Source organism: Trachypithecus francoisi, unplaced genomic scaffold (genome assembly GCF_009764315.1).
Source record: "Trachypithecus francoisi isolate TF-2019V2 unplaced genomic scaffold, Tfra_2.0 Lachesis_group15, whole genome shotgun sequence".
NCBI classification, from domain to species: domain Eukaryota; kingdom Metazoa; phylum Chordata; class Mammalia; order Primates; family Cercopithecidae; genus Trachypithecus; species Trachypithecus francoisi.
The window spans coordinates 4,470,327-4,494,941 of NW_022681460.1; the positions used below are offsets into that span (position 1 = coordinate 4,470,327).

The 24,615-nt window shown below is 43.7% G+C and overlaps 1 protein-coding gene and 1 long non-coding RNA gene across 2 annotated transcripts in view; one reads left to right on the plus strand and one right to left on the minus strand.

Annotated features, from left to right (window-relative positions):
• Positions 1-69: 69 nt before the first annotated feature.
• LOC117096898 (putative uncharacterized protein FLJ36797) lies at positions 70-1,108 on the minus strand. The gene is given in 3 exon segments (XM_033234259.1): positions 70-912; positions 915-959; positions 962-1,108. Coding segments are annotated over 3 exon segments (708 nt in total). The 3' UTR covers positions 70-396.
• A 10-nt stretch (positions 1,109-1,118) lies between these two features.
• The window catches only part of LOC117096901, a 92,948-nt gene continuing 69,451 nt past the window's right edge, over positions 1,119-24,615 (plus strand). Inside the window, exon 1 of the long non-coding RNA XR_004442707.1 lies at positions 1,119-1,704. This is a non-coding gene — a long non-coding RNA (uncharacterized LOC117096901). The remainder of the gene's footprint in view (positions 1,705-24,615) is intronic.

Here is a 24,615-nt window from a genome sequence, read left to right on the forward strand (position 1 = left end):
TGCCCCAGAACTCAGTCCTTTGAGTTCCTCCCACCCAGGGTCGGGAACGGGCTTTACCATTCGGCCACTCCTGCAGCAGCTCTTTCTGGCGAGTGCAAGCCCACGGATTCCCCGCGAGCCGGTTTCGGGTGGGGAATCCGCGCAGCAGTCCCCTGCATGCATCCTCCCGCCGTGCCCTCCTTCCCTGCGCAGTGCATCCCTGGGTGCTCAGGAAGGGAGAGCGCGCGGTCCTGGGCCGCCAGCGGTGCTCGGGGAGAGGCTACAGGCTTGGCTTCAGCCACCGCGTTGCGCCACGTGGGCGCTCCCCTCTCTGTTGCTACCCTCCGTGCTGCGGGATGGCCCTGGTCTCGGTCCCTATCTGGACCTCTGCATGGTGCGGAGACTGAGCGCAGTTCCCTACGTTTTGCGTCCCAACTTCTCAGGGGCAGAAAAGAACCCTGGTGTGTGTTGGGGAGAAGGGGGAGAGCAGGCCTTTGGCCTCTTAAGGGTAGTTTGGGGTCCCCCCCAACTGCGCCGAGGTGAGGGCGCCTGTCCCCAGTCGGGAGGAGCGCCCCTAGCGCCGGCGACGTCTCTGCGGACCTGGTGGTCCCAGCGCGCGGGCATCCATCCATTCATTGCCACTCCAGGCGCGGCGGCCCTAGGACTCCAACCGAAATCTATGAATGGGAAGAGGAAAGAGAACCAATGTCTGTTCGCGCTCCTTGCTTCCCCGCATCCCAGCCTCCCTCCTGGCAGAGCGAGCCCGACGCGTACTGACAAAGGGCGGGGGTCGGATGGGGGGTACTGCGGGGGCGTGCAATAGTGGGAGAGAGTCTGGCTGGAGGCTGCACTATTTATATACTCCGGTGCTCCAGGACAAAGAGGGCAGATTCGAGTCACCCCCCTCCCCCAGTCCCAGCACCTCCCCGGCCCGGCCCCCTCCTCTGGAGGCTTTGATTTCGTGACCACCCCCACGGGGGGGGCGGGCTGGCAGGTGCGGGGGTGGGAACCGTCTCCGCGGGAGCAGCCTTGCCAAAGGTCCGGCCGCTGACGTCCGAGCGCCCGCTCCTGTCAATGAACGGCAGCGGCAGCCTGGGGACTGTTCTGGCAACGAGGCTACAGACGTCATCGCCTCCTGTTGGACGCGGGGGGGTGTCCGAGCAGCATCTCCGGCTTAAAGGGAAACTCTCTAAGTTCTGGGCAGCCGGGAGAGTCGTTCTTGAGAGCATATGCACCCCCAAATGTCAAGTGCACGCGGACACACACACACAGACACACGCACGCATACATGAGCACTCATATTCTAGAGAGAGAGGTCTGAGTCCGAAGTTGCTGCGGCTGGGAGCTTGAGCTGAGATGGACTGGTCTTCATGGGCGCCCAAGGCACTGGGTGCAACTTTCCCCGAGACCCCCAGATGGAAAGGAGGGAAGGAGGAACCCCACACACTCGCCTTTTGCGAGAAGATCGGCGCGCACCCCAGAGTGCCCCAAGCCTTTGGAATCTGCCTGCTGAGCGGAGCGCGCGAGCGTGGACAGGTCCCGAACTTGGCCGGCGGGCTTTCTTGGCAACTTGCTTTGCGCAGTTCTCCATGGAACCCTGGACCCACTGTGTTCCCGGAGCCTTGTCTTTTTTTTTTTGTTTGTTTTTCTTTCTCTCTTTCTTTTTAAATTTATGAACTCGAAATGAAGCGGAAAGCAGATATACGCGTCAGCATACTTTGGCGGGTAAGTTGACAGTTTCTTTTACCTATTATTTAACCCTTGAGAGTCCAGAAAAACTTAGTCCCAATCTTTGTGTGTGTGTGTGTGTGTGTGTACTTAAAAAAACTTCCTGTCCTTTCCCTCCACCCTTTTTAGCAATAAGAAGACGTGTGCGCGTGTGTGGTGTGTTGTGTTTGTGGACGTGACTGTTTGGGGGAAAGGGTGATGAGTGAACTCGAGAAAGAAGAAAGGGAGTTTATAAAGCCGGAAGACTCAAGGGTTTGCAGAGGAGGGGAGAGAGACTGCAGCCCGCCCCAGCGCCGCTGACAGCCTCGGGGCTAACGCTTGATCCGAGGAGTTTGAGAGCTCCAAGTTCCCAGTGAGGGCTGCGCGCCAGCTGCAAACGGCAGCGGCTGCCGCGCCAGACCCGCAGGTGCCTCCCGAGGCGGCCTGGAGAAGGGATGGTGTGTGCACTGCAACTTCCTTCCTCCAGAGCCGGCCGCCCTTCTCCCGTTCTCAGTGGGGACAGGACCCTCTGCGCTTTTGATCCTTCCCTCTGCCGCCACTCTTTTCTCTCCCCCCACCTTCCCCAGTCTCTTTTGCAAAAGATCCTATGATGTCATAGGGGAGGAGGGGGTCCGGAGTCCCTAGCACCTGAAAGCATCACTAGATTGCATTCTGCAGCATTTTATTTTCTTCATCCCACCCAATTTTCCTTGCAACCCATTGAAATCGCATCCTCACCAAACACTGCAAACACTGTCCCGCCCCTCCTCCCCCCAAGCCAAGCCAAGCCCAGCCAGAAGACACCACTCCTTCATAGCTAGACAGGGCCAGGAGTCCTCACAGCACCCCACCCCATCGCCCCTCCAAATGGGGAAGAAATCCGCTGAGACACCCAAGGAGCCTCTCATCTCTGATTTGATCTCTCCTCCCCTCTCGGCTCACCCTTCTAGTTGAAGGAAAAGGAGGAAGGAGGAAGGAGGAAGGAGAGAGAGAGGAGAGAGAGAGAGAGAGAGAGAGGAGAGAGAGACAGAGAGAGGGAGAGGGAGAGGCAGAGAGAGAGAGAGAGAGAGAGAGAGAGAGAGAGAGAGAGAGGCGCAACACCAGCCAACAGTCTCCTAGACGTAGGGCTACACTGATGGACCGGATTGTAGGATTTCTGCACTGAGTCCCTGCCCCTCTGCCTTTCCTGCCACCCCAAGTCCCTTCCCCTCCTGAAGCAGCAATCTCTTCCATCTCCCTCTCTGGGCTCTTCTCCCCACCCCTTCCTCTGCACCTAACCCCCTCCCCTCCATCTAACCCCACCTTCACTCTCCTCTCGGAGGGGGGAGGGCCAGGGGGTGGGGAAAGAAAACCCCCAAATCCCCAGCCCTGGGCAGAGATGTCGAAGAAACGCAAAGCCCTCGAGGGTGGAGGAGGTGGCGGAGAACCCCAGCTCCCAGAGGAGGAACCCACTGCCTGGTTTGGGGACAGCAGCGAGGAGCAAGGTAGGGGGCGGGGAGGGGGAGGAGAAAAAGAAACAGGAGCACATGCAGGAAGACGTTTGGGAGTTGAGATCCCTCCGCAGGAATGCCCTCGCCACACTTCATCAGAGCTCCCTATAGCAAGACAACTTGAGTAGACATCTCCCCCACAGATGGGATTTTACGTGTTTCCTCAGGATACGGGGAGTGGGGTGGGAGTGAGCTGATTAGATAATGTTGGAGACCCAGATCTGCGTGGACTTGAAGCTATGTGGTGAAGAAGTGAGGGTGGGGTGGGAAGGGAAGAGGCCAAGAGGTATTGATTGGGGACAGCTGACTATTTTCCCTCATGCCTGCCTGGCTGTCATGTGCATTGGTGTGGACACACTGTACTGGGGATGGAGGGCCTACATGAATGTCTGTGTGCAGAACACCTGTGTCCGGAGGGCAGGGGTGCCGGTGAGATCCCCCTCAAGCTCGTTGCTGATGAGGGACAGCAGGGAGGGACGTTTACTTCTTCCATGCTTCTCCAGTCCAGGGATGCTTAGGGCTGCGTCATGTGAAATCTTCATTCCCTGCACAGGCAGGGCCCTGTGCCTCCTCCTGAAGTTGGAGGTGAGGTTTTTGAAGCAAATGGGGTGATGTGCTGTGATTTCAAGGAGAGACGTGGTAGTGAAAGCAGTTGGGTACTTCTTTGCCTAGAATAACACCAATGAAAAACTGAAGATGGAAAATTTCCTATGGAAACACAAGTGATCCTTGGGTATCTGATTTCCACATAAAAGAAACCCAGGCAGACACCTTTTATTTCCCTTAAAGCTTTCTGGATTTGGTTTAAAGTAGGCCCCAATGAACTAGTCAGGCTTTTTCCGGGCTGCAGTTAAAATGCAAAGGAAAAATGAACCAGATGGAGATGTTTTGTTGTTGGCTAAGCTGTGGAAAATTAGGTGAACAGGCATGTTGGGGGAGAATCTGAATCTGGATAGGTAGGCAGCTAGGTAGAGGGGTTGTCTGTGTGACTGATTCCTTCCTGCAGCCCAGCCCTGTGGCTTCGGTTGTGGCAGGGGCTGAGCTGGGCAGAACATCCAGAGAGATGGGCTTGGGCTCCTGTCTCCAAAATGGAGGCAATGGCTCTTCTCCTTTGACGTCACAAGAAACACCAAGTCACAGAAGTCCTTTTCCCCAGAAAACATGAGTCTTTGTGTGCACTGGGAACCTTCGGCATGGCTTGCATCCGTTTCCAAACAAAGGACGGGTTCCGCTCATGCCTGGAAAGTGCATTTTGGTGACACTGAAAGGAGTTGAGAAGAATCCCACCGCTTAACTCAAAAGGGGTATTTCAGTAACTACAGGGTTTGACTTTCTCTGCTCAGTTATGATTTTAAAGCAAAGCTAGGGCATTTCTTAAGTTACTTTTACTGAAAAAAAATGGCATTTGGTAAGAAATTCAAGGTGTTGCAGGTGACTTTATTTGTATGGTTGGTATTTTTCCATCTTTGAGGGAAATAATTCAATATCACCATGAGTGTCTGGCAAATTCATCAGCTCCATATGCAGCATTTGGTTTTGACCTCGGGTCGCTCTGTAAAGGCACATAGCCTTTTCTTGTGGTTAATAGCAAACCAAGTCTATGGGAACTGAAACCATTATTATGGTAAATAACAACCTTAATATTTTAATGCTATTTTAAAAATTAATAAATGTGTGACTGCCGGCTATGAAAAGAAATAAGAATTGTGTTTCAGCAAACATTTTTCATCTTTTTGGTGGAAATATTTGGTATTGGGATTTTAACAAGTCTATGCTATGAAAGTCTGTACTACCAGTAGCAAGTAATTCCCACATTCCCCAGGTACTATGAGTCTACAGATAATATTTTGCAAATCAGAATAGCCAACAGTAAATACCTGTATCCACAGTACTCAGAGGTGATCATAATTTCAAAATGATTTATTGTACAATTGTTTTTTAGCATAAAAATGTCTAAAGATTTTATTGTATCCTTTGTGTTTGGCAACTAAAACTGCTACTTGGTAATTGTCTGAGAATATGTAACTGTAGAAACCATTGAGGGGTGAACACTCTGCCACCATGGTGTTGGGAATATATTTCTTTGGGAAATGGCAACCATGGCCCATGCCTGCAGTGACGGGAGCACATCTGTGCATTTCTGGTGGATGTCTGTGGTATATGGCTATATGAATACACAGCTGTGCACGCTTTCACAATGGGAAACTGGGAGGCCAGGTAGCTGGCAGTGTTTGAGTGACAGCTGTATATGACACATAACCGCGTACCCATGATTAAGATACTACATTTTCTCTGCCTCTCAAATTCAGTGCTGTTGGTTTTTACTCCTTTGGGCCTCTAAGCCAAATTTGACTGTACACACACTGCAAAACAGAGAAAAATATATATGTTGGTGTTGCTGACCTGGATGGAACATCAGAGGGTTATCTTTTAAGTTCCAACAACTTGGAAGGTTTACGTGTTTGCTCATTTCAACCATTGAGAGTATATTCATAGCATGTATGAAATGAAGGCAACTAGAAATTAAGTTTCAGTGGTAGTCAAGGATTTTAAGATGGCCTGTTGGCAGGTTGGTTTGACTTGAAGTTTTAAATAGCTGATAGGCGTATAGGCTGCCTAGAAAGGAGTGCGGTGGGAACTTTGAACGTGAGAACTAAAGCCCTTTGGTCCTGTTCACGTCCTTCCCTACCACCAATCCATGCCAGAGTGCATGTGGTCTCCAGCCACAGCTGCTGAGTGCTCCTTTCAGGTCCTGTGCTGATACTTCCTGGCTGTCGTGCTGTGTGGCCCCTGTATTGTTAATCGTTTCTCTTTAGAAGATTCCTTATACTGATGAACGTAGGATAGTAAATGGGTCATTGTGTACACACTCAGATGGTTTTGGTTTCCTCCCTGACCTTAATAGATCCAGCCGGCTTAATTTAACTAGGTAAAAGGGAAGATGAAGTACATTATCCTAGCTTAGACTGAATGTTTCTTTGGATGTCCACTGAAGTTATTTGACATGTGCACGTGTGTGTGTGTGTCTGTAAAATTGTGATTAGGATATTTTCCTCTTGTGGGCAGCAGCTGGCTGGCTCCGTGTCCAACAAGTGTGTGGTCTATACTGATGGAAGATATTAACATAAAATGTTAAACTTATAAACATTTTTCCTTTGTAACTTAAAGAAAATTGGTGTGCAAATGGATCATGCCAATGATAATTTTTGTTTTGTTTTGTTTCTTCTTTTCTTAATTGCTTTGAACTTGGACATAAGAGTGTGTTACAGTGTTTGGTTAACTACAACTGAATGGACATGTGGAAAGCTGTATGGGAGGAGTCTTTGATGAAAACCCTGAATAAGTGTATTTATTGATCTTATAACTAATAAGGAAGTACTTCAAAAATTTTTTCATTCTCTTCACATTCTTTTTATATTAGTCTCTTTTCAAATAATTAGTATTTACTTAAAGAGTTTGGTTTAATCACAAGATATCTTATTAGTTACTATACACTGAAGAAGTAATACTAACTCTATTTTACCTGTTACGCTCTAGTTAGAAACCTGTTCTCTTAGTACCTGTAGGTTCTCTGAAATCTATCTCTATTCTCCCCTCTCCCCACTGTCACCCTAAATGGACTATCTTGCTTCGTCTTCTAGTTTTAACCTCCATGTCTTTCAAGATGGTTTTAAGTGAGGAAATTACGTAAGTGGTATATTCTTACATTAAATTAATCTCATGAGTGTTTTAAAAGTAAGTAGTTTCTGTTTTGGATGAAATTGGTTAAGATCCTCCCCAGCCCAGGTTTCTGGGTTCTTGCCTTTGTAGTGTTTAAAGCCACCCAAAGGGGAGCCTCTGTGACTGAATGAGTCTAGGGGACATTTGGGCATGACCAACTCATGCATTCCTTGAATTTCTTGAGCCATAGTGAAATATGGGTAGCTATTATGTGGTCAGATAAATCAGTGACTGAGTGAACATATGGTTTTCAACAACTGCATACCTCTACCTCTCTGATATTACAATAACCCCCGGATTTTGTAGCTTTCCTGTATTATTAATGGGTAGTTAGTATCAGGGGAGCCTGAAACTGGGTATGACAAGTAGCATCAATTTTATGCCTCTAAACCTAGTTAAAAGTGAATGTGTATGTTGTTAACTGACCTCCATCTACCTAACCCCCTACCATCAGCTGGATTGACCTTTCCAATAGATTAATGTTTCTGATTAATTGTTCAGATCACCTAATTCTAAAACAGTTCTCAAAAATATCTCTCAAAGGGTAATTTACATCATTGATATTAAAAAATGGGCATGACCCTCGGAAGAGGAAATCAATGTTAAAGACAAACAGTCATACAAGCACGCATTTTTACAGAAGTTTGATGGCAAAGGCGGTTATTGTTTCGACATTTTTAAAAGTTCTTGTGTTAGTTTCTTTGGCTTCAAACCAGAAAGGCCACTACCATCCAGGGGGCCAAAGGAGGTGGAAGAGGTGACTTCGAGGAGAAATGGAGCTCAAGAATGAAGGCTGCAGAATGGAATGGAGGCCTCAGTCCTCTCTCATCTTTGGACATCCCCTGCCTTTTTGATTCAAGCGGGAAAGAAAATGACCAACATCTGAAAGACAAAGTCACCCCTATGTGCCTTCCTCCTCCCCTCAGGTTGAATTGAATGGCCTTGGTGATCCAGTTTCTGTGACTTTGATTATGACTTTGGAAATAAATGAACTTAAACCATAACTGGACTCCAATCTAAATGATAACTCACAAAGGAACCAAATGAGGGATAGTTATTAATCTGAAAGAATGGGGAGAGGAAGTTACCTAAAAACTGGATTCTTTGAGAAGCCACTAGCTGGGAGAATACTCTCTTTTTAGAACTGGCAGAAGCTCTGAGCATCACAGCACAATAATGTAGAGCACCTTTTGATCTAGAGTACAGCAGGGACTCTTCTTTATGCTGTAAATGGCCTATATTTACCTACATTTATATTTCTGTTTGCCAACACTTGCTCCCCAACAAACATGCACCTGGCCCTCCCCTCCAGGGGAAAACAGAATTGCAAATAAACAGAGGTGAAAGTTATGTAACAATGCTGCCTCCTGTCACTTCTGTGGTTAGCTTAAATAATACAGATGGAATACGTGTTTCTCCAGTAAGCAGAAATTATCTTCACCTGTTAGCAGGAGGCGCACTTTTAATAAAAAGAACTGCTCAACTGTGACATGAAATTCTTAAGAGCTCTTTGACTTTGTCTTTCATTCCTGGAGGAATAAAAGGTAGCAATCACAATGACCATTATCTTGATATGATATATTGCATATATCATATAGATACATGCATATATAATATACACACATGGAAACAATAGTCAGTGGTCATGCGAAGATGTACAGTAAGTCTTCCTCCAACCCCAAATGTCACCCATATGACCCTGGTTCTTATGTAGCCAACCAGAAATTTCCTGAGCACACACAGGATGATATATGTAACATTTCTTACATAGAGAGACACAAGTATCCTGTTAAACTGTTCTCCTTATACTTTGCCTTTATCCACTTACCTGTGTCTTGGAAATGTATCAGCATATATAAAACTACCTTTGTTGCCTATATACTATTCCGTGGTACAATGTGCCATAATTGATTTAACTAAACCCTACTGAATGACATTCAAAATACCAGTCTATTGCTTTTACAAATAAATAAAGTTTTCATAAGCAACCATACGGTACTTTTTGAACACATGTATACATTTATATGTTGGTAAATTCCTGGATATGGAAATTGAGTCAAAGAAATGATAACCATTTGAATTCCATCGAAAGCTATTTGCCCATACCTGCCATAATTTTCTTATGCAGTTTGATCTGTCATGAGTACAGACACTACATTTTGAAAATCCCAAATTGGGATATTTGGTAAATATAAGCATATTTCTCAAAATAGTGAAATAGTCAACAGACTATGTGAAACGTAGAAAGTCCCGGATGTAGGGTGATTACACCTAGGATGGATTTTAGGATTTATGACACAGCTTTTCTTCTTCCCCTGCTCTCTGCTTGAGGTGGGTGTTGGCATGAGTGGTGTTGCATTACATCCATCTCAGCAACAACACATAGGCGCAGGTTTGTGATTTTGCCGTAGAATAAACATTGAGGGAATTTAAGTAATGACAGAGAATTAATTCTGTTATTTTAAAATGTGTATTATTTTATTCAAGAGTAAGTATTACTCTTGAATTCTCAGATAACCACAATGGTAACTCTGGGTGTTGTGACTTTTGCACGTTTTATATATTTAGAGATTCTTAAATTTGTCAGTCAGAATGTTGGCTCTCAAAGAGTGGGAGTAGTGGTGTCTTCACTGTGACATTTACACCGTGTGGGAGCTGATAACCCCTGCCTTGTCCCCTGTTTTGTCCCTGCCCCTTCCAGAGTGCCTGGCACCTAATGGGTATGCCAGCATTTCTTGTTGAGTGAAATCGTGAATGTTTTTGTAACTGAGGCAACTTGAATTAACAAGTATCTTATTTAATAGAAACTATAATATTTCTACTTGTAAATGACTATAGATAAGAAGAAATATTTATATTGAGCTGTAAAAGTTTTTTATTCATGAAAGAAAATCAGCTCTGAGATGAAACATGTCACAGCAGCACATATTTGTAAAAGCATTTTTCCTTAGGACATCATTTTAAGGTGCTAATACCTGGGATGAATGGGTGAGAGAGAAGTAGAAACATGTTCCCCTTCCCCTTCTGCCTCAGACCTGGGCCAGCTGGGGAGAAAGCCCACATGCTCCTTCCCTTGGTGCTAATGGGGAGTTCAGCCCACACAAGCCTCGGCCAATGAACAAGAACCCTTACTCAGCTCCAGCTCCCAACCACAGCAGACCCCAAGCCTGTATCCCTGCTTTCAAGCCATTTTCAGACACACTGGGAGCCAGCCCTCCACTGTGTAGAAAGCCTCACTCTGTGAGTGATAAACTGTTTTATGTTCTCTTGGTGCGTGTGTCATCAGAGTTGACATCTGAATGAAATTTTGGGTGGGAGATCCATCTCATGCTCATGGAATACCCATCACAAACGTTTCGCTACATTTTCTTTTTCTCCTCCTCCGCCTCCTCCTCCCTTTCTTATTCTTCTCTGGCACGCATAATTATTATTATTATTGGCTGAAGTCTTCAGAATTATTTATAAACATTTTGATAAGCTAAATACTTTAGATTTATTTTCTGAGGGCAAGACATCCCTGAACATGACCACAATTCAACATTCATACTGAGAATGCTTAATATTAATATAACGTTATTATCTAGTGGGAGCACATATTCAAATGTCCCCAATAATAGCCTGGATAGTTTCTCAATCCAGAATCCAGTCGGGAATCATGCATGATGTTGAATTGTCATTTTTTTTTTTTAATCTAGAGAAACTCCATGACATTGACATTTTTGAAGCATCTAGGCCACTTATCTTTCAGAAATCCCAAATTTGGATTCATATGATGCTTCTTAGTGATTAGACTCAAGTTAAATATTTTGGACAAAGATACCACGTAGATGGCACTGTGTCATTCTCAATGCATCACATTAGAAAGCACTTGACATCAGCAGGTCCTATCTTGGTGACATTAAATTTGATTGCTTGGTTAAGAAAATTTCTGCCAGACTTCTCCACTGTAAAGAGAAATAGTAATAAACTCTGATTATTCTTCCCTTACGCCATGGCAAAATGTCTGCTCAAAGGTACAAAATGTTGACAACTAAAACCCGTAATTTAATATTAATTCATAATTATATAAATTTGGATTTTGTTTACATGCCAATATTTTTCTTTTTCATTGAGGTGTAATGATTTTAGATAAGGCACTTTCTGAGCTAAACAGCTTAGGTGAATTTTACAGGAAGAACTCAATGGATTTTAACATAAATAAACACCAAGATGCAAGCCATTTCCAGCATTCCAGAAGGCTTCCTGTGCCCTTTGCCTCATCAGATCCCTTCCCACAGGTAACCATTGTTCACCCTTCTGACCTCTGTCATCAATTCGTTTGCCTGCTCTGGGACTCTTCTATAGAAATGGAAAAGCACATCTTCTTTGTCTGGGTTCTTTTCTTCAAACTTCAATCTATGGGATTCAGCTTCATTGTTGCGGTAGGTTGCTCTTTTTAAGTGCTAAGTAATATTCTGTTGTATCACTATTCCATAATTTACTTGTTTTTTCTACTATTGATGGATATTTGAGTAGTTTCCACTTTGGAGCTACTCCAAATAAAACTGCTATGCAACATTTTTATACATGTCTTTAGTGGACATAGACCCTCATTTATTTGAGGCACATACCCTATAGATCACTTTTTATTTTAATAATTTGTTTAATGTTCTTTATTAGTCATTGGAGCTCCTCAATGACGGTGTCGATTTTCTATAAATACATCTGAATATCACAAACCTTATATTCATAAAAAATTCAGATGCTTTCATGGGAACACTGAAAATCCAGACATAGAATCTTGACAAATGAACTAGATTTTATCCATAATAGAAGTCTATACTTAATTTTGACTCACAAATATAATTATGCTTCTCTACTGTGGGTGTCGAATTTGGTGCTTATTCATTTAAGTAGTGTATTGTGCTTGACTGAGGACTCTGAAGGAGACTGTATTAAGAAGAAAGATGGACCCTCACCAAGTTATACCATCCTGAGGTACAGTTTGCTGGTAGTATGGATTACTTTACCTCTGAGAAAAGCTTACCAGATTGAGGAAACTCTGTAAGAGAGTTCAACTCAAGAAGAGAAGGAATCTGCTGTCTTTCCCAAACTGTTTTTTCGTGCTTTTTTGATTTTTGATTTCCAACCTTCTTTATTTTTCCGCATCAATGTGGCCTAATGACATCCACTTGCTGGTCTTATTTGGGGCTGGCCTGGACTAACTGTGAAGTAGAAAGGACAAATGTAACTTTATGTCATCCTCTTGCCACGGAATAATAAATCTAATTTTTAAGTAACAGGTTCTGTAACAAGATAGAGAACTTTCAGTTATCTTCACATTTGGCTCCAGCCTATCTCTCACCAAGGGAACTATCTGTCTGGGACAATGCTTCGATGTGTGCTGACAGCAGAGGGTGCAATTCCAGGGCTTCCGATGCACAGGCTTTGGTTGCTCCAGGAGAGCCTGTGGGGAAGGTGGGGACAGGAGGACGGTGTGGCGCATAGCCTGAGGAGGGCCCTGCTGCAGGGTGGCTGGGGAGGACTGCAGAGCCCAGGAACAGCTGTCAGTTATTGTGAGCTGCTGTGGTGTGTGGTGGAAGACGTGACTCTCTGTGTGAGTCTAGTGCTCTGTCAAGTTTACCAAATTCTTGAGTGATTCAGAGAGGCTTTGTAAATAAAAACCCCATGAAGGGTCTGAGTTTCACATATGGGCTTTGAAGGCATAAACCAGAGTAAGCGAGTGTGAAGGGGTAGCCAGAGTCGGGCCAGTCCAGAAAGACTCAGGTTCTGGAATATTCTTGGAAACAGTAGCAAAGGCTCTGGTGTCTCCAGGTAGGAATATGTTGTGATTCAAGGCAAATCACCCTACCCCAAGGGTTAGCAAACTCTTGACTTTGAGCTATATTGAAGCCATTTTTTTCTTAACTTGAAGTGAATTGGAACATTTTGACTGTAGTCACAGCCTAGTCTCCTGTGGCTTGAGATTTAGGTAAAGATTACAAAGATGGTCAGAGGCCTGGTTTTACTCAGGGCCCAACAGATTTTAGTGATTCAGCCTAAAATCACCAGGGCTGAGTCAACATCAGCTGTTATCTTACATGATCATAATAATAATTCACATATCTACATAACAGTAACTGAAAAGGAGTCTTTTTTGGCTTCATTATGAATGTCAAAATGTATATGGAGAAGATAAATTTGTCATGGCATACAAGGAAAATCTATAACTAACTGACAACATGCTAATTTTATCCATACCCCTCTATGCTTAATAGCAGCTTATTTATTTGCCTACATTTTTGTTGTTGTTGTTGTTCAGTCTCTGATTTCAGATTTCTAAGATCATCATTATTTGATTGTCTAAAATACAATGCAAAAGAATTACAACGTGGAAGTGAAATGTTGTCAATTACAAGGTTTCATTAAATCTAAGAGAGGTGCTGGGAACAGCTCTACCCACATGCAATGTTGTTAAAAAACAAGTTAGACTTTGAACTGAAAAAGGAAAATTGATGAGGGTTATCCTGTGTTCCTACCACCAGATATTTCTATTCCATTCTATTCTAGACATCAAAAATGTGCCAAGTATCCACTAAGTTGAGTGCTGGACACACGGTGTCTCAAGAACAGGCATAGCCTTGCTGGTCATAGTGAGGGTGTTTTGGTTAACTCATAGAACAAAGTGCCATCTGATAATTTCTTATTTTGCTTACTTTTAGTGTCTGCCTCTCCCCACGAAAATATATTCTTATTAAAGATGGAAACTTCTTTGTGCTTTCTTCCTGTGTACCTCTAGCACTTGGACAAAAGCCTGGCAAATATTAAGTCCTCTTAAACTTTTTGTTGAATGAATGTGTGACTGAATGATTGAGTTCTCCTTTTAAAAAAAAGGTTTTAGTAGAGATGAGGTCTCGCTATGTTGCCCAGGCTAGTCTCAAACTCTTGAGCCCAAGTAATCACCCACTTCTGTCTCCCAAAATACTGGGATTACAGGCATGAGCCACTGCACCTGGAATAAATTGTCTTTTTAATGGAACTTTTCCATTGACTTCGGATGAATCAAATGCTTTATAGAAAAAAGCGAAGGGGGACTTTCAGAAGAGCTCTCCTGATAACCTGAAGGCCTCCCGGCTCTCAGTCAGTCTCAGTTGCAAGTGGAAACAGGCAAAGAGAATCCACTTAAGCGGAAGGTGATAGATATATCAGCAAGTCCTGGGGAGAGACCACAGCAGAGGAGGGTACAGGAAGCAGCCACCTCCAGGGTCTGGACCTGGGCTCCTTCTCCTTCTTCCATTGTTCTCCCAGATAATGAGATGAAGGGCATCTCAAGGTCACACCCTCACAATCCCTGCACAGCCAGGAAAGAATACCTTGTCCCAGTTAACCCAGCCAAAATATCCCAAAGGCGGACACTCCTGTTTCTATAGATAGGGCAGGTGTGTTCCTAGAAGAAAGTGCAAGACAAGACTCTGCAGACAGGCACGACAGTCACCCTCTGTCCTCTGTTTCTCCTGCCAGGTCCCTCTCACTGAGTAAGGGAGGCACCATTGCTGTCCTTTCTGGCTCTAGAGAACTTGCCGATGTTTCTTTTATTGTCTAGTAAAATTTAGTACAAGTGTTCTCCTTCAGCAATAGAATCTGGCATACTGTGGTCCCAGAGAAGGTACCATGAGATGTAAAATAGATGTGCAATGCTCTATCAACTGGTAAAGTCTTAATGTCTTATATCCATCTGGTTCTGCACTCTTTATCATTCAGCAAAATTGATACTTACTTTTAATTATTGCTTACGATGTCTTCTCTTCCAGATCTCCCATTCTCCACTCAGTATCTCTTTGTGTAGACCTTAAGCCTCCTTGGAGACCCTTGTGAATTTCTACCTTCTCCAGGAAGCTTGGCCGTTTCCACAAGGGGCAGATGGGTTTTTTTCCTCCAGGACTCTAGGGCTCTGGGTAGTGTGCTAGGCACTTCCTATACCACCTGGTGCGTGAGGATTGTTCCAATCATTTTTAGATCCCTCTTTCTCCCATTAGCCTGAAGAATTCTAGAGAAGAGATGTGTTTCATGCACATTCTTGCAGTCGTTGGAGTCCTTATTTGTGTAGAAGGCCCATGACCATTTTCCGATGGAATAGAGACATAGATTTGTGAAAGTTCCCACTTGTGAAAAATGTATGGATGAAAGAGGAGGAAAGATGTAAAGAAATAGAACTCTACATGTCTGCATTGATAAGAAGTTCTCCTTTAACTACTAGTGATATCAGTATACAGTATGAGAAGGCAATTTCAAACTTGTCATTGATATTTTTAGCATTGCTTAAGATGTATTAATAATTTAACGGACTGATTCGAGTGGTACTTTGTAGATGATAGAAAATATAAGCATCTATCTTGCATATATATATATATATATATATATAAACTATCTTGCTTCAGACAATGACTGGTGCACAAGGTGGCAAATTTTTATGCAAAATGCTTTAGTTCTGTTAAGAAATTCTGCATGTTATTGAAGAAAGAAATTGCCCAAGTATCGAAGAAGATGAATTGTGATAAAGGAATAAAAAAACCTTACACGCAAAGCCACGCTACTATATTCATAAATGAACACTGCTGCCGTACAGCCATTTCACATCTCTCTGGATAGTCCTGTGAAGTCCTGACCTCACCTCTTGTTTGGGATGGGCCAGTCTGGCGCCCATGCTGCGGTGCTTCTCACCTGTCTCCCTTTTCCCTGGGGCCTCTTCAGCAGATCACAGGCGTCTTCAGACTGCCAGCAATGACTGAGTCTTTCTTCAGAATGATTTTTTCTTTTTTTCGTAAAAAAGATTTTAAGTTTTTGTTAATGTAATACATTCCTTAGTAAATTTCAACTAACTTCAATAAAACTTCCTTTCATCTTTCACTTACAAAACATATGCGGGGATCCTAAGAGACCCCAATTCCATCACTTATTTATTTGTTTATTTTTGAGGTGGAATTTCACTCTTTTTACCCAGACTGGAGTGCAATGATGCAGTCTTGGCTCACTGCAACCTCCGCCTCCAGGGTTCAAGTGATTCTCCTGCCTCTATCTCCCAAGTAGCTGGGATTATAGGCATCTGCCACCACGCCTGGCTAATTTTTACATTTTTAGTAGAGACAGAGTTTTGCCATGTTGGTCAGGCTGGTCTCGAACTCCTGACCTCATGTAATCTGCCAGCCTCGGCCTCCTAAAGTGCTGGGATTATAGGCATGAACCCACCATGCCCGGCCTCCATCACATTTTGGACTGGGCTCAACCAGTGTTTTTTGAATTATGGATAGCAACTTATTTGTGAGCCATGAAATCAATTTTTATTTTTAGTGAGTCCTAATTATATTTTTAAGCAGCTGAATGGAATGACAGGAAAGGGGAGGGCGAGGGTGAGGGGAAGAAGAGAGGGTGGGAATGGAGGGGAGCGGAGAATGAGCTGGTGTTGCGCAGGGACTTGTGTGTGTCTGTGTGTATTTGGTACTCTTGTCAAATACATTTTTTATTGTGAGTGAAAGCAGTGATAAAATCCCTGGCCGAGACCATATTTTACAGGTATCTTGGTCACAATAAATAGAGCACCAATGTCAGAATTGTTCTGGCCTCTTGGCAAAAAATAATAAATTATTTAATTCATTGAAGCCAGTCGCTTTGGATGAAAGGTTATCCCTTAAAGGGCTCTCAGCTGCCTTTGTTCACTGAAGGGGCACGCACCCCCATCTCAGCACCCGAGCCTCAGTGCCACTGGGGCCTCGTGTCATCACTGTCCCTGCTGGCTGACATCGTCTAGAGCTGCTTTTGTGCGCCTTGGCTCCCCAGCTGGATTGAACACATTTTAAGGGCTCAACCAAGTCTTTGTCTCAGTCATTCTTCAAGGAACAAGTAGAGTAGGTGTTTTGCAAATAATTTTTTTTCGTGACAGAGACCGGGACACATCTCAGCCATAGGTCATACCACCTGGCCGGGTGGGGTGAGAGGAGAGGAAGACAAGAGAGTCATACTGGGTGACCCTGGCCGGCAGAGAGAGTGTGGAGGACCCAGGGGCAGAATCCCTGTCCACCTGCGCAGGCGGCCGCCCTGCTGGTACAGGGAGTTCTCACTTTCCAGCATCTCCATCCCCGCCAACAGAACAGAATGTTCCCCACCTTCTACCATAGAGTGAAAGGTGCACTCTCCTTTTTAAAATCATTTTTATACTCTTAAAACTTTTCACACCTAATTCTCAATTCTTATTCCAATGTGCTTGGGGAGCAATTATGTATTTTCTTTAAGTGAGATTCTTTCAGGCTTCCTTTGTTACAGAGTGTACCTTTTCTTTCACCCCCTCACACCCCAGGAGGCTGGACTGCAGCCTCTGTTATTTATGCCATGATTGCTACTGTGTCAGGTGTCACTCCTTATTCTATACTTTACCAGGTTTCAAGTTAAGCCCCAGTCAGCGCCATGGGCACATACAGTTCTTTATTTTCCCCTTCAAGAGTGACATCTGGGTGGTCTAGATTTGATAGGTACAGAGGTAAAAATAATAAAATAAATAAATAAAAGCTCTGTGGCTGCCAAAATGCCAATTTTCAAAATTAATGCCAAGTTATCTTTGGAAGTGTCTGGAACGGCTGTGGTTTGCCATACTGCTTCCAATCCCAGACCTGAAGATTTAAACTTTTCTGTTCTCTTTTTAAAAATCAGAAGCACTCAGTTACTATTGTTTTGCCTCTTTTTCTCTCATCTTCAGTAAAATACATACGTAAAACTTGGTTCTTAATTGGCAAGGCACTGTTGGCAGTCTGGGCCTGAGTTTGGACCAAGAGAGAAAGAAATGAAAATGAAACGTACAGTCACACAGTCACATGTTTCCTGTGTGCAAAGACCCAGAGAGTGGCAATGGGTGATGGGCATGAGTTTGTTTTCCCAGCCCTGAAGGAATTTCAGTCTTATAGGAAGGTAAGAATGTGTTGCATGAGCCCTTAAGTGAGGTCATCCAGTGTGTTGCAGAGGTTTCTGGAAGGGAGTGAATCATTTCTCCTGAGCTTGACTGATTTGAATCGTGGATGACCTCGAACTTCCAGCGTGAGGTGCTCAAGAGTCAATGCGGGGTCACCATCACGTTCAATCACGTATTTAACAATCAGAATTCATTTCTGTGCCATTAAAAAAAAAATTTAACAGCGATTTCTCTCTAGCAACTTTTACTAGGTTCAAAAAGCAAATTGAAAATTTCTTTTTTTTTTTTTTGTCTCCCATTGTTGCCTAGGCTGGAGTGCAATGGTGCAATCTAGGCTCACTGCAACTTCTGCCTTCCAGGTTTAAGAGATTCTCCTGCCTTAGCCTCCCGAGTAGCTGGAACTACAGGCGCCTGCCACCTCGCCCAGCTAATTTTTTGTATTTTTTAGTAGAGACGGGGCTTTGCCATGTTGACCAGACTGGTCTCGGACTCCTGATCTCAGGTAATCCACCTGCCTCAGCCTCCCAAAGTGCTGGGATTATAGGCATGAGACACTGTGCCAGGCTGAAAAATTTTTTTTCATTATCAAAATAATGGGGTCCAATTCATGTTCTGATAATGCCTTCTCCAATGCACTGTTTCTGTTCTTGTAATTCTTTTTTTTTTTTTTTTTTGAGACGGAGTCTCGCTCTGTCTCCCGGGCTGGAGTGCAGTGGCGGATCTCAGCTCACTGCAAGCTCCGCCTCCCGGGTTTACGCCATTCTCCTGCCTCAGCCTCCCGAGTAGCTGGGACTACAGGCGCCCGCCGCCTCGCCCGGCTAGTTTTTTGTATGTTTTAGTAGAGACGGGGTTTCACCGGGTTAGCCAGGATGGTCTCGATCTCCTGACCTCGTGATCCGCCCGTCTCGGCCTCCCAAAGTGCTGGCATTACAGGCTTGAGCCACCGCCCTCGGCCGCCTGTTTTTGTAATTCTATTCATTTATTCTTAAATAAAAAATAAATGCAATTGGCAAAAATTCAAGAGACAAAAAGATATATAATAAGAAATAAATCTTTTGTTTAATTCAGTAGTGTTTCAAAGTTTTCTTCATATAGATATGGCTTGTTTCCTCTAAGTTTATTTTTAGCTATGTTTACCTTTTTATTGACCTTATAAATTGAGTCATTTCTTCTATTAAATCTTTCAAACAGTGTTTTTTTTGTATGTGATAACTATTATGGATATTTTTGAAAGCAGATATTTAAATTTTGAAATGATCTCAAACTTATAGAAAAGTTGCATGTACAGTAGAAATATTTTTTTTCTGAACCATTACCCCAATAATTTAGTGTACATTTTCTTTTTTTTTTTTTTTTTTTTTTTTTTTTTGAGACAGAGTCTTGCTCTGTCGCCCAGGCTGGAGTGCAGTGGCCGGATCTCGGCTCACTGCAAGCTCCGCCTCCCGGGTTCACGCCATTCTCCTGCCTCAGCTTCTCGAGTAGCTGGGACTACAGGCGCCCACCACCTCGCCTGGCTAGTTTTTTGTATTTTTTAGTAGAGACGGGATTTCACCGTGTTAGCCAGGATGGTTTTGATCTCCTGACCTCATGATCCGCCCGTCTCGGCCTCCCAAAGTGCTGGGATTACAGTCTTGAGCCACCGCGCCCAGCCTAGTGTGCATTTTCTACACACCAAGACATTCTCTTACATTGACCACCTTACAACTACCGAAATCAGGAAATTAATCATGATACATCTCCACCATCTAATCTTCAAATCCCATACAGGTTTTGTCAGTTGTTCTAATAACATCTTCGACAGCAAAAAGATCTGTTCCAGAACCACACACAGAATTTGTCTCTTTGGTTTCTTTCAGTTTGGAGCAACTTCTCAGTCTTTCGTGGACTTCCGTGACTTGTGTTTTTGAAGATTTTGAGCAAATGATTTTAAAGATTGTGTCTTGGTTTGAGTCTGTTTTGGTATATACTCATGGTTGGATCGAAGTGATGCCTGTTGGGGGAAATATCCTAAAAATGATGCTGTGTTCATTTGTCCTGTCACTGACGGTGTTTACTTTGACCACTTGGTCACTTGCTTCAGGTAGTGTCTTCCCACAGTCTCCACTGTAAAATTACACTATTTTCCTTTGTCATTATGAAGGAATATGGGAGTAGCTACTCTGAAATCACATAAATATTTTCTTTTTCTCCAAACTTCTTCAATTATTCATTTGCTGATTTACATGAGTGTGGACTTACAGTTTCCTATTTTATTCAGTGGTTTATAACACATTATTTAATTTATCTTCAAGCTTAAACTGTCCCAGCTTTGGGCAGTGGGAGCTCCTTCAGGGTGGTTTCCGTGTCTTTCGATGTGTGCATCTCTATCTTGATCTCTCTCTGTTTAGAGGTGAGACATATATACATATACAAATGCATTTATAGCTGTATTTTTTTTCTGTATTTAATCTATTAGGTTGGTGCAAAAGTAATTGCAGTTTTTGTCATTAACGGCAAACACCACAATTGCTTATGTGCCAACCTAATATATTCGAAACCAGGAATTCGTATCAATGCCTTCATTTCACCCAGTACCACTGGGCTACTTCTGGTTTCTCCTTTTTAGTATTTGTAACTCTCTTCTCCTACATAGCTATAGCTACAGCTTTGTCTTACTTGAACAATTGTCTGGGTGCAGCCAATCTCCCATAACCACTGCCAGCCCCTCCCCAGTGAGGACACTGTCCCCACCCTATCCAGGCTGTGACACCTGAGCCACCACCACTCTCCTCTATCCTTGGCAGAACTGCTTATCTTGTCGGGGGAAGAGGAAGAAGAGAAAGTTTGGAAGCTAATTTGTACTCTACTACCTTATTGACTTCTGTTACTTACATTTGTTCTTCATATTATTTTCTCAGGTACCTCAGGTAGTTGTTCATAACATGATTTGCAGAAGGGTAATTTTACTTTCCTTTTCCAAATGTTATACCTCATATCTTTCTCATCTGATGGCGTTGTCAAGTGCGTCCAGAATGTCATTAAATGAGGACAGTGATGAAGACTTTATGGGAATGCTTCTTTTGTTTTTCATTCACCATAGTGCTGGCTTTGGGTAGAGACAGGGAGGTTTCATCAAGGTGATGATTCTTAAGTGCAAACCTGGTACCACCAGAGTCCTGCATTCAACCTTAAGATGGATTCCTATTGACCATGGGGTGCAGGTTCAAGCCAGCAGTGAGGTCAGTGGGGCCCTGCAGGTTCTGCCTTCTGCCTCCTCTGTCTTTGCCTCAGGACTTTACTAATCGTTTTCCTTTTAATCAAGAGTAGATGTTAGAGATAGAAATTTATCACATGTCTTTTTTGCTCATAAATATAATCTTACATGTTTTCCTTTTTGATCTATTAATCATCTTCAAAACATTTTAAAGTTCCTTGTTTACAAGGAAGCCCTAGTTAGACACAACTGAAGTTTTCCACGTCACTTGGTCAAGGTAGGTCACTTAAAGAATCACATGAAATCTTTCTCTCTCTCTGTCTCTGATTCATGACGCCTCACAGGGTGAACATTTTGGAGCTGCATGTCTGATTTTGTTCCTCCTTGGTCAGAAGAAAATCAGCGTGTTGAAAATGTTTGGCTTATTTTCTAGAAACCCATGTGGGTAAGAGACCCCCATTGTGACAGTGGATGGGCAGTGGTGGCTTCACAGTGACGTTGTTTTAAAATGGCACTAAGGAGAGCTACTGGTGTTACAGCAAATGTGAGTGACGCCACCCACCGCAATCCGATGGGTTTGATGTCAGTACTGTGTAAAATACAACGACCTGTGTTTGTTTCATTTAAACCTGACTTTTGCGTAGGCACGCTGGTGAATCCTGCACAATACTCCTCGCTAATATCATGCCTCTTGATGAGTCATCTTCTCCTGGCTTCTCCAGTACTCTCCTAAGAGCAGGCGTCTCTGTCATTCCCTGATGGAGGAGGGGCACTGCTACCGACCAACTCACCTAATACCAATCTTTCTGTGCCACTTCTCCATGTATTTTGTACGACGATCAGTGTCTTTCACCCACATTGTCTCCTAACCTTGGACATCTTTCTGTGTGATGCTTCACTGCTCAGCATTGACACCAGAGCTGCTCTGTGAATGTTTCATATTAACTGGGGTGTGATGTCTTACAGGAAAGTTAGCAGAGCGCAATTTTGGGGAGTGCTATTGTGAAACCTAAGAGGAGGCAGAGTTTGTGGTGAAAACAGCTACCCATCTGTTTACACATCAAAGAAAACACGGGAATCACGTCTCCTGTGTATAAATTCATGAAAGTTGATTAGAGACTGGGAAAATATTCGTAGAGCAATCACGGGGCTATCTCAAAAGCATAGTTGAAGTCCATGTCTAAGAATTAAAAGATAGATGTGTATTACCTAAGGAAAATGCCCAAGATGCTTCTCTATTTTCTGTCCTGCATCTCTCATGTACAGATGCTATTTCTTTATTCCAATCATCTTTTCCTTATACAGTATTTGTTTTTGAAATGCTTTTCAATCGTTTAGGAAAAAATGATACCAATAGTGTTCAAGATTTCTGACAGTTAAATCATTTTTTTTTTGAGACCAAGTGTCGTGCTCTTGTTGCCCAGGCCAGAGTGCAGTGGCACAGTCTTGGCTCACTGCAACCTTTGCCTCCCAGTTTCAAGTGGTTCTCTTGCCTCAGCCTCCCAAGGAGCTGGGATTATAGGCATGTACCACCACAGCTGGCTAATGTTTGTATTTTCAGTAGAGACAGGGTTTCACCATGATGGCCAGGCTGGTCTGGAACTCCTGACGTCAGGTGATCTGCCTGCCTTGGCCTCCCAAAGTGTTGAGATTACAGGCGTGAGCCACTGTGCCTGGCCAATCATTTGTATTTATTTGTCTAGAGTGAAGATTCCCTTTGTCTCAAATATTGCAGGGTCTGACACAGGCATGGGGTGAGAATCAAAGCCCAGGACATCTCTAGGAATCAGTTGTACTCTTCCATATCCATATACGGTAAGCACTTGGTACTCCAGACAATTGTAGTTCCCTCTTCTCACTCATTTCTAGAAGCTTAACAGCCAAATTTCTGCCTCTTCTTTAAAACATTTAGAGGATCTTATGGCAACAACTTAATGTATTACCCTCATTTCCAGTTTCATCTTGTTTTTCCTCCCTCTTTCTCCTTTGTGTAGATTTTTTCATCTATTTATTTTGTATTTTATTTTCTCTTGACTTATTGTGTGCAGTTTTGTAAGCTACCTGAAATCTCTTTTGGCATAAAATCAGAATGTAAACACATGAATAACCACAGTGAAACAAATACATGCATTATTATTTGGGGACAAGGTTCACCTCCTTTACTTAATTCATGCACCATGAGGCCAGGGACAATGGTTGTTTATTCTCTTTGCATCTTGCCATGAGAACAAGTATTTGCAAAAATTGTACCAAGGACTCAATGGATGTCTGTTAAATTGTAAAGAGTTGTTTTTGAGTCCATGTGGCAAAGCAGTGGACTCGGTATTCACTGCATAATGACAGAAAAAGCAAGTGGGCTTCCAAGCCAGTTGTTTTTTAAGCATCTTCCATGAGCTGGGCTGTGAGGCCTGGAACACTGCGTGTTGTCCCTCACATCCAGGGTCCACAGTCGAGTAATGGTCACAGACATAAGAACATGCAGCAGGCTACAGTGAGAAACATGGTCAGTATGCAAAATGCAATGCAAAAGTGAGCAGGGGGTCACGTGAATTCACACTGGGCTGGAAAAGCCTCACCTCCATATCTGAATGCTCTCTCTGTGAAGAGCGTAGGAAACAAGGGGTCTACAGCCTGTAAAAGTAACTCATAGTGACCTGACTTTCCTAAGCTCCATTACGAGCCCTGTGGGGAGGCCACTTTCCCACTCTTTCTGTAGACATTGCATCTCTACATCCCCACTGCTTCCTCAACCACTTGGTTTTCGGGGAGGCATTATTAAAGTTCAAATGTGTTCGACTACAATCCCTTGGAAGATGAAATCCCAACTTTGTATTTCTCTGATCTGAAGGAACATGTATGTGGGGGTGTTTAGTGATGTTTTTTGATGACAGTGATTCCCCCTAAATCAATGTATTAAATACAGTGGAACAGGATTCACAATTCACTCCAGTTTGCTGAGTGTTTTGTGTAGCGGTGACCAAAACCCACAAAAGGATCAGAAGCCTCTGTAACATCCACCATGGCTCGTTCCAGTTTACTAGGCAGCTCCTGGGCTGTCTCCAGTGCTGTCGGCTGTAATCAGGCAGAGCCCCAGCTACGTATCCCTTGTGGAGAGTATTGAAAAGTCAGCACACGGCTCTGTATTAGTATTTATGATCAAACTCAGACTCGCGTAGGCCCAGACATTTCTAAATGTAGACACAGTTTTTTAGTTGCAAGGATAAACCCAGAGCCACTATTAAATTTTTTATTTCCCGAGCAGCATAATGGCCAGAAGTGTGGTGAGTGACAAAGAAACACAAAGGTCAGGATTCCAGTATTAGGGCAGGAGTGTGATGATGTAGGGTATCGAATCCCAGGAAAGCCTTAGGATCTATTTTGGAATGCAGTCTCACCCTCATTTTGACGGAACTGCGGTGCTTTTCACTCCAGAGTTATCTTCAGCTCCATATTCCCAAGTTCAGTGCCCTGTTGTTGTATGCCTGCCCCTACCCCCGATTTATACCTCAGACTCATCAAGAGCACAGTTCACCTTGTGTCTGCCCCACCCGTGTCTCCTCTGTATCGGGAGATGGCCACGCCATTCACAA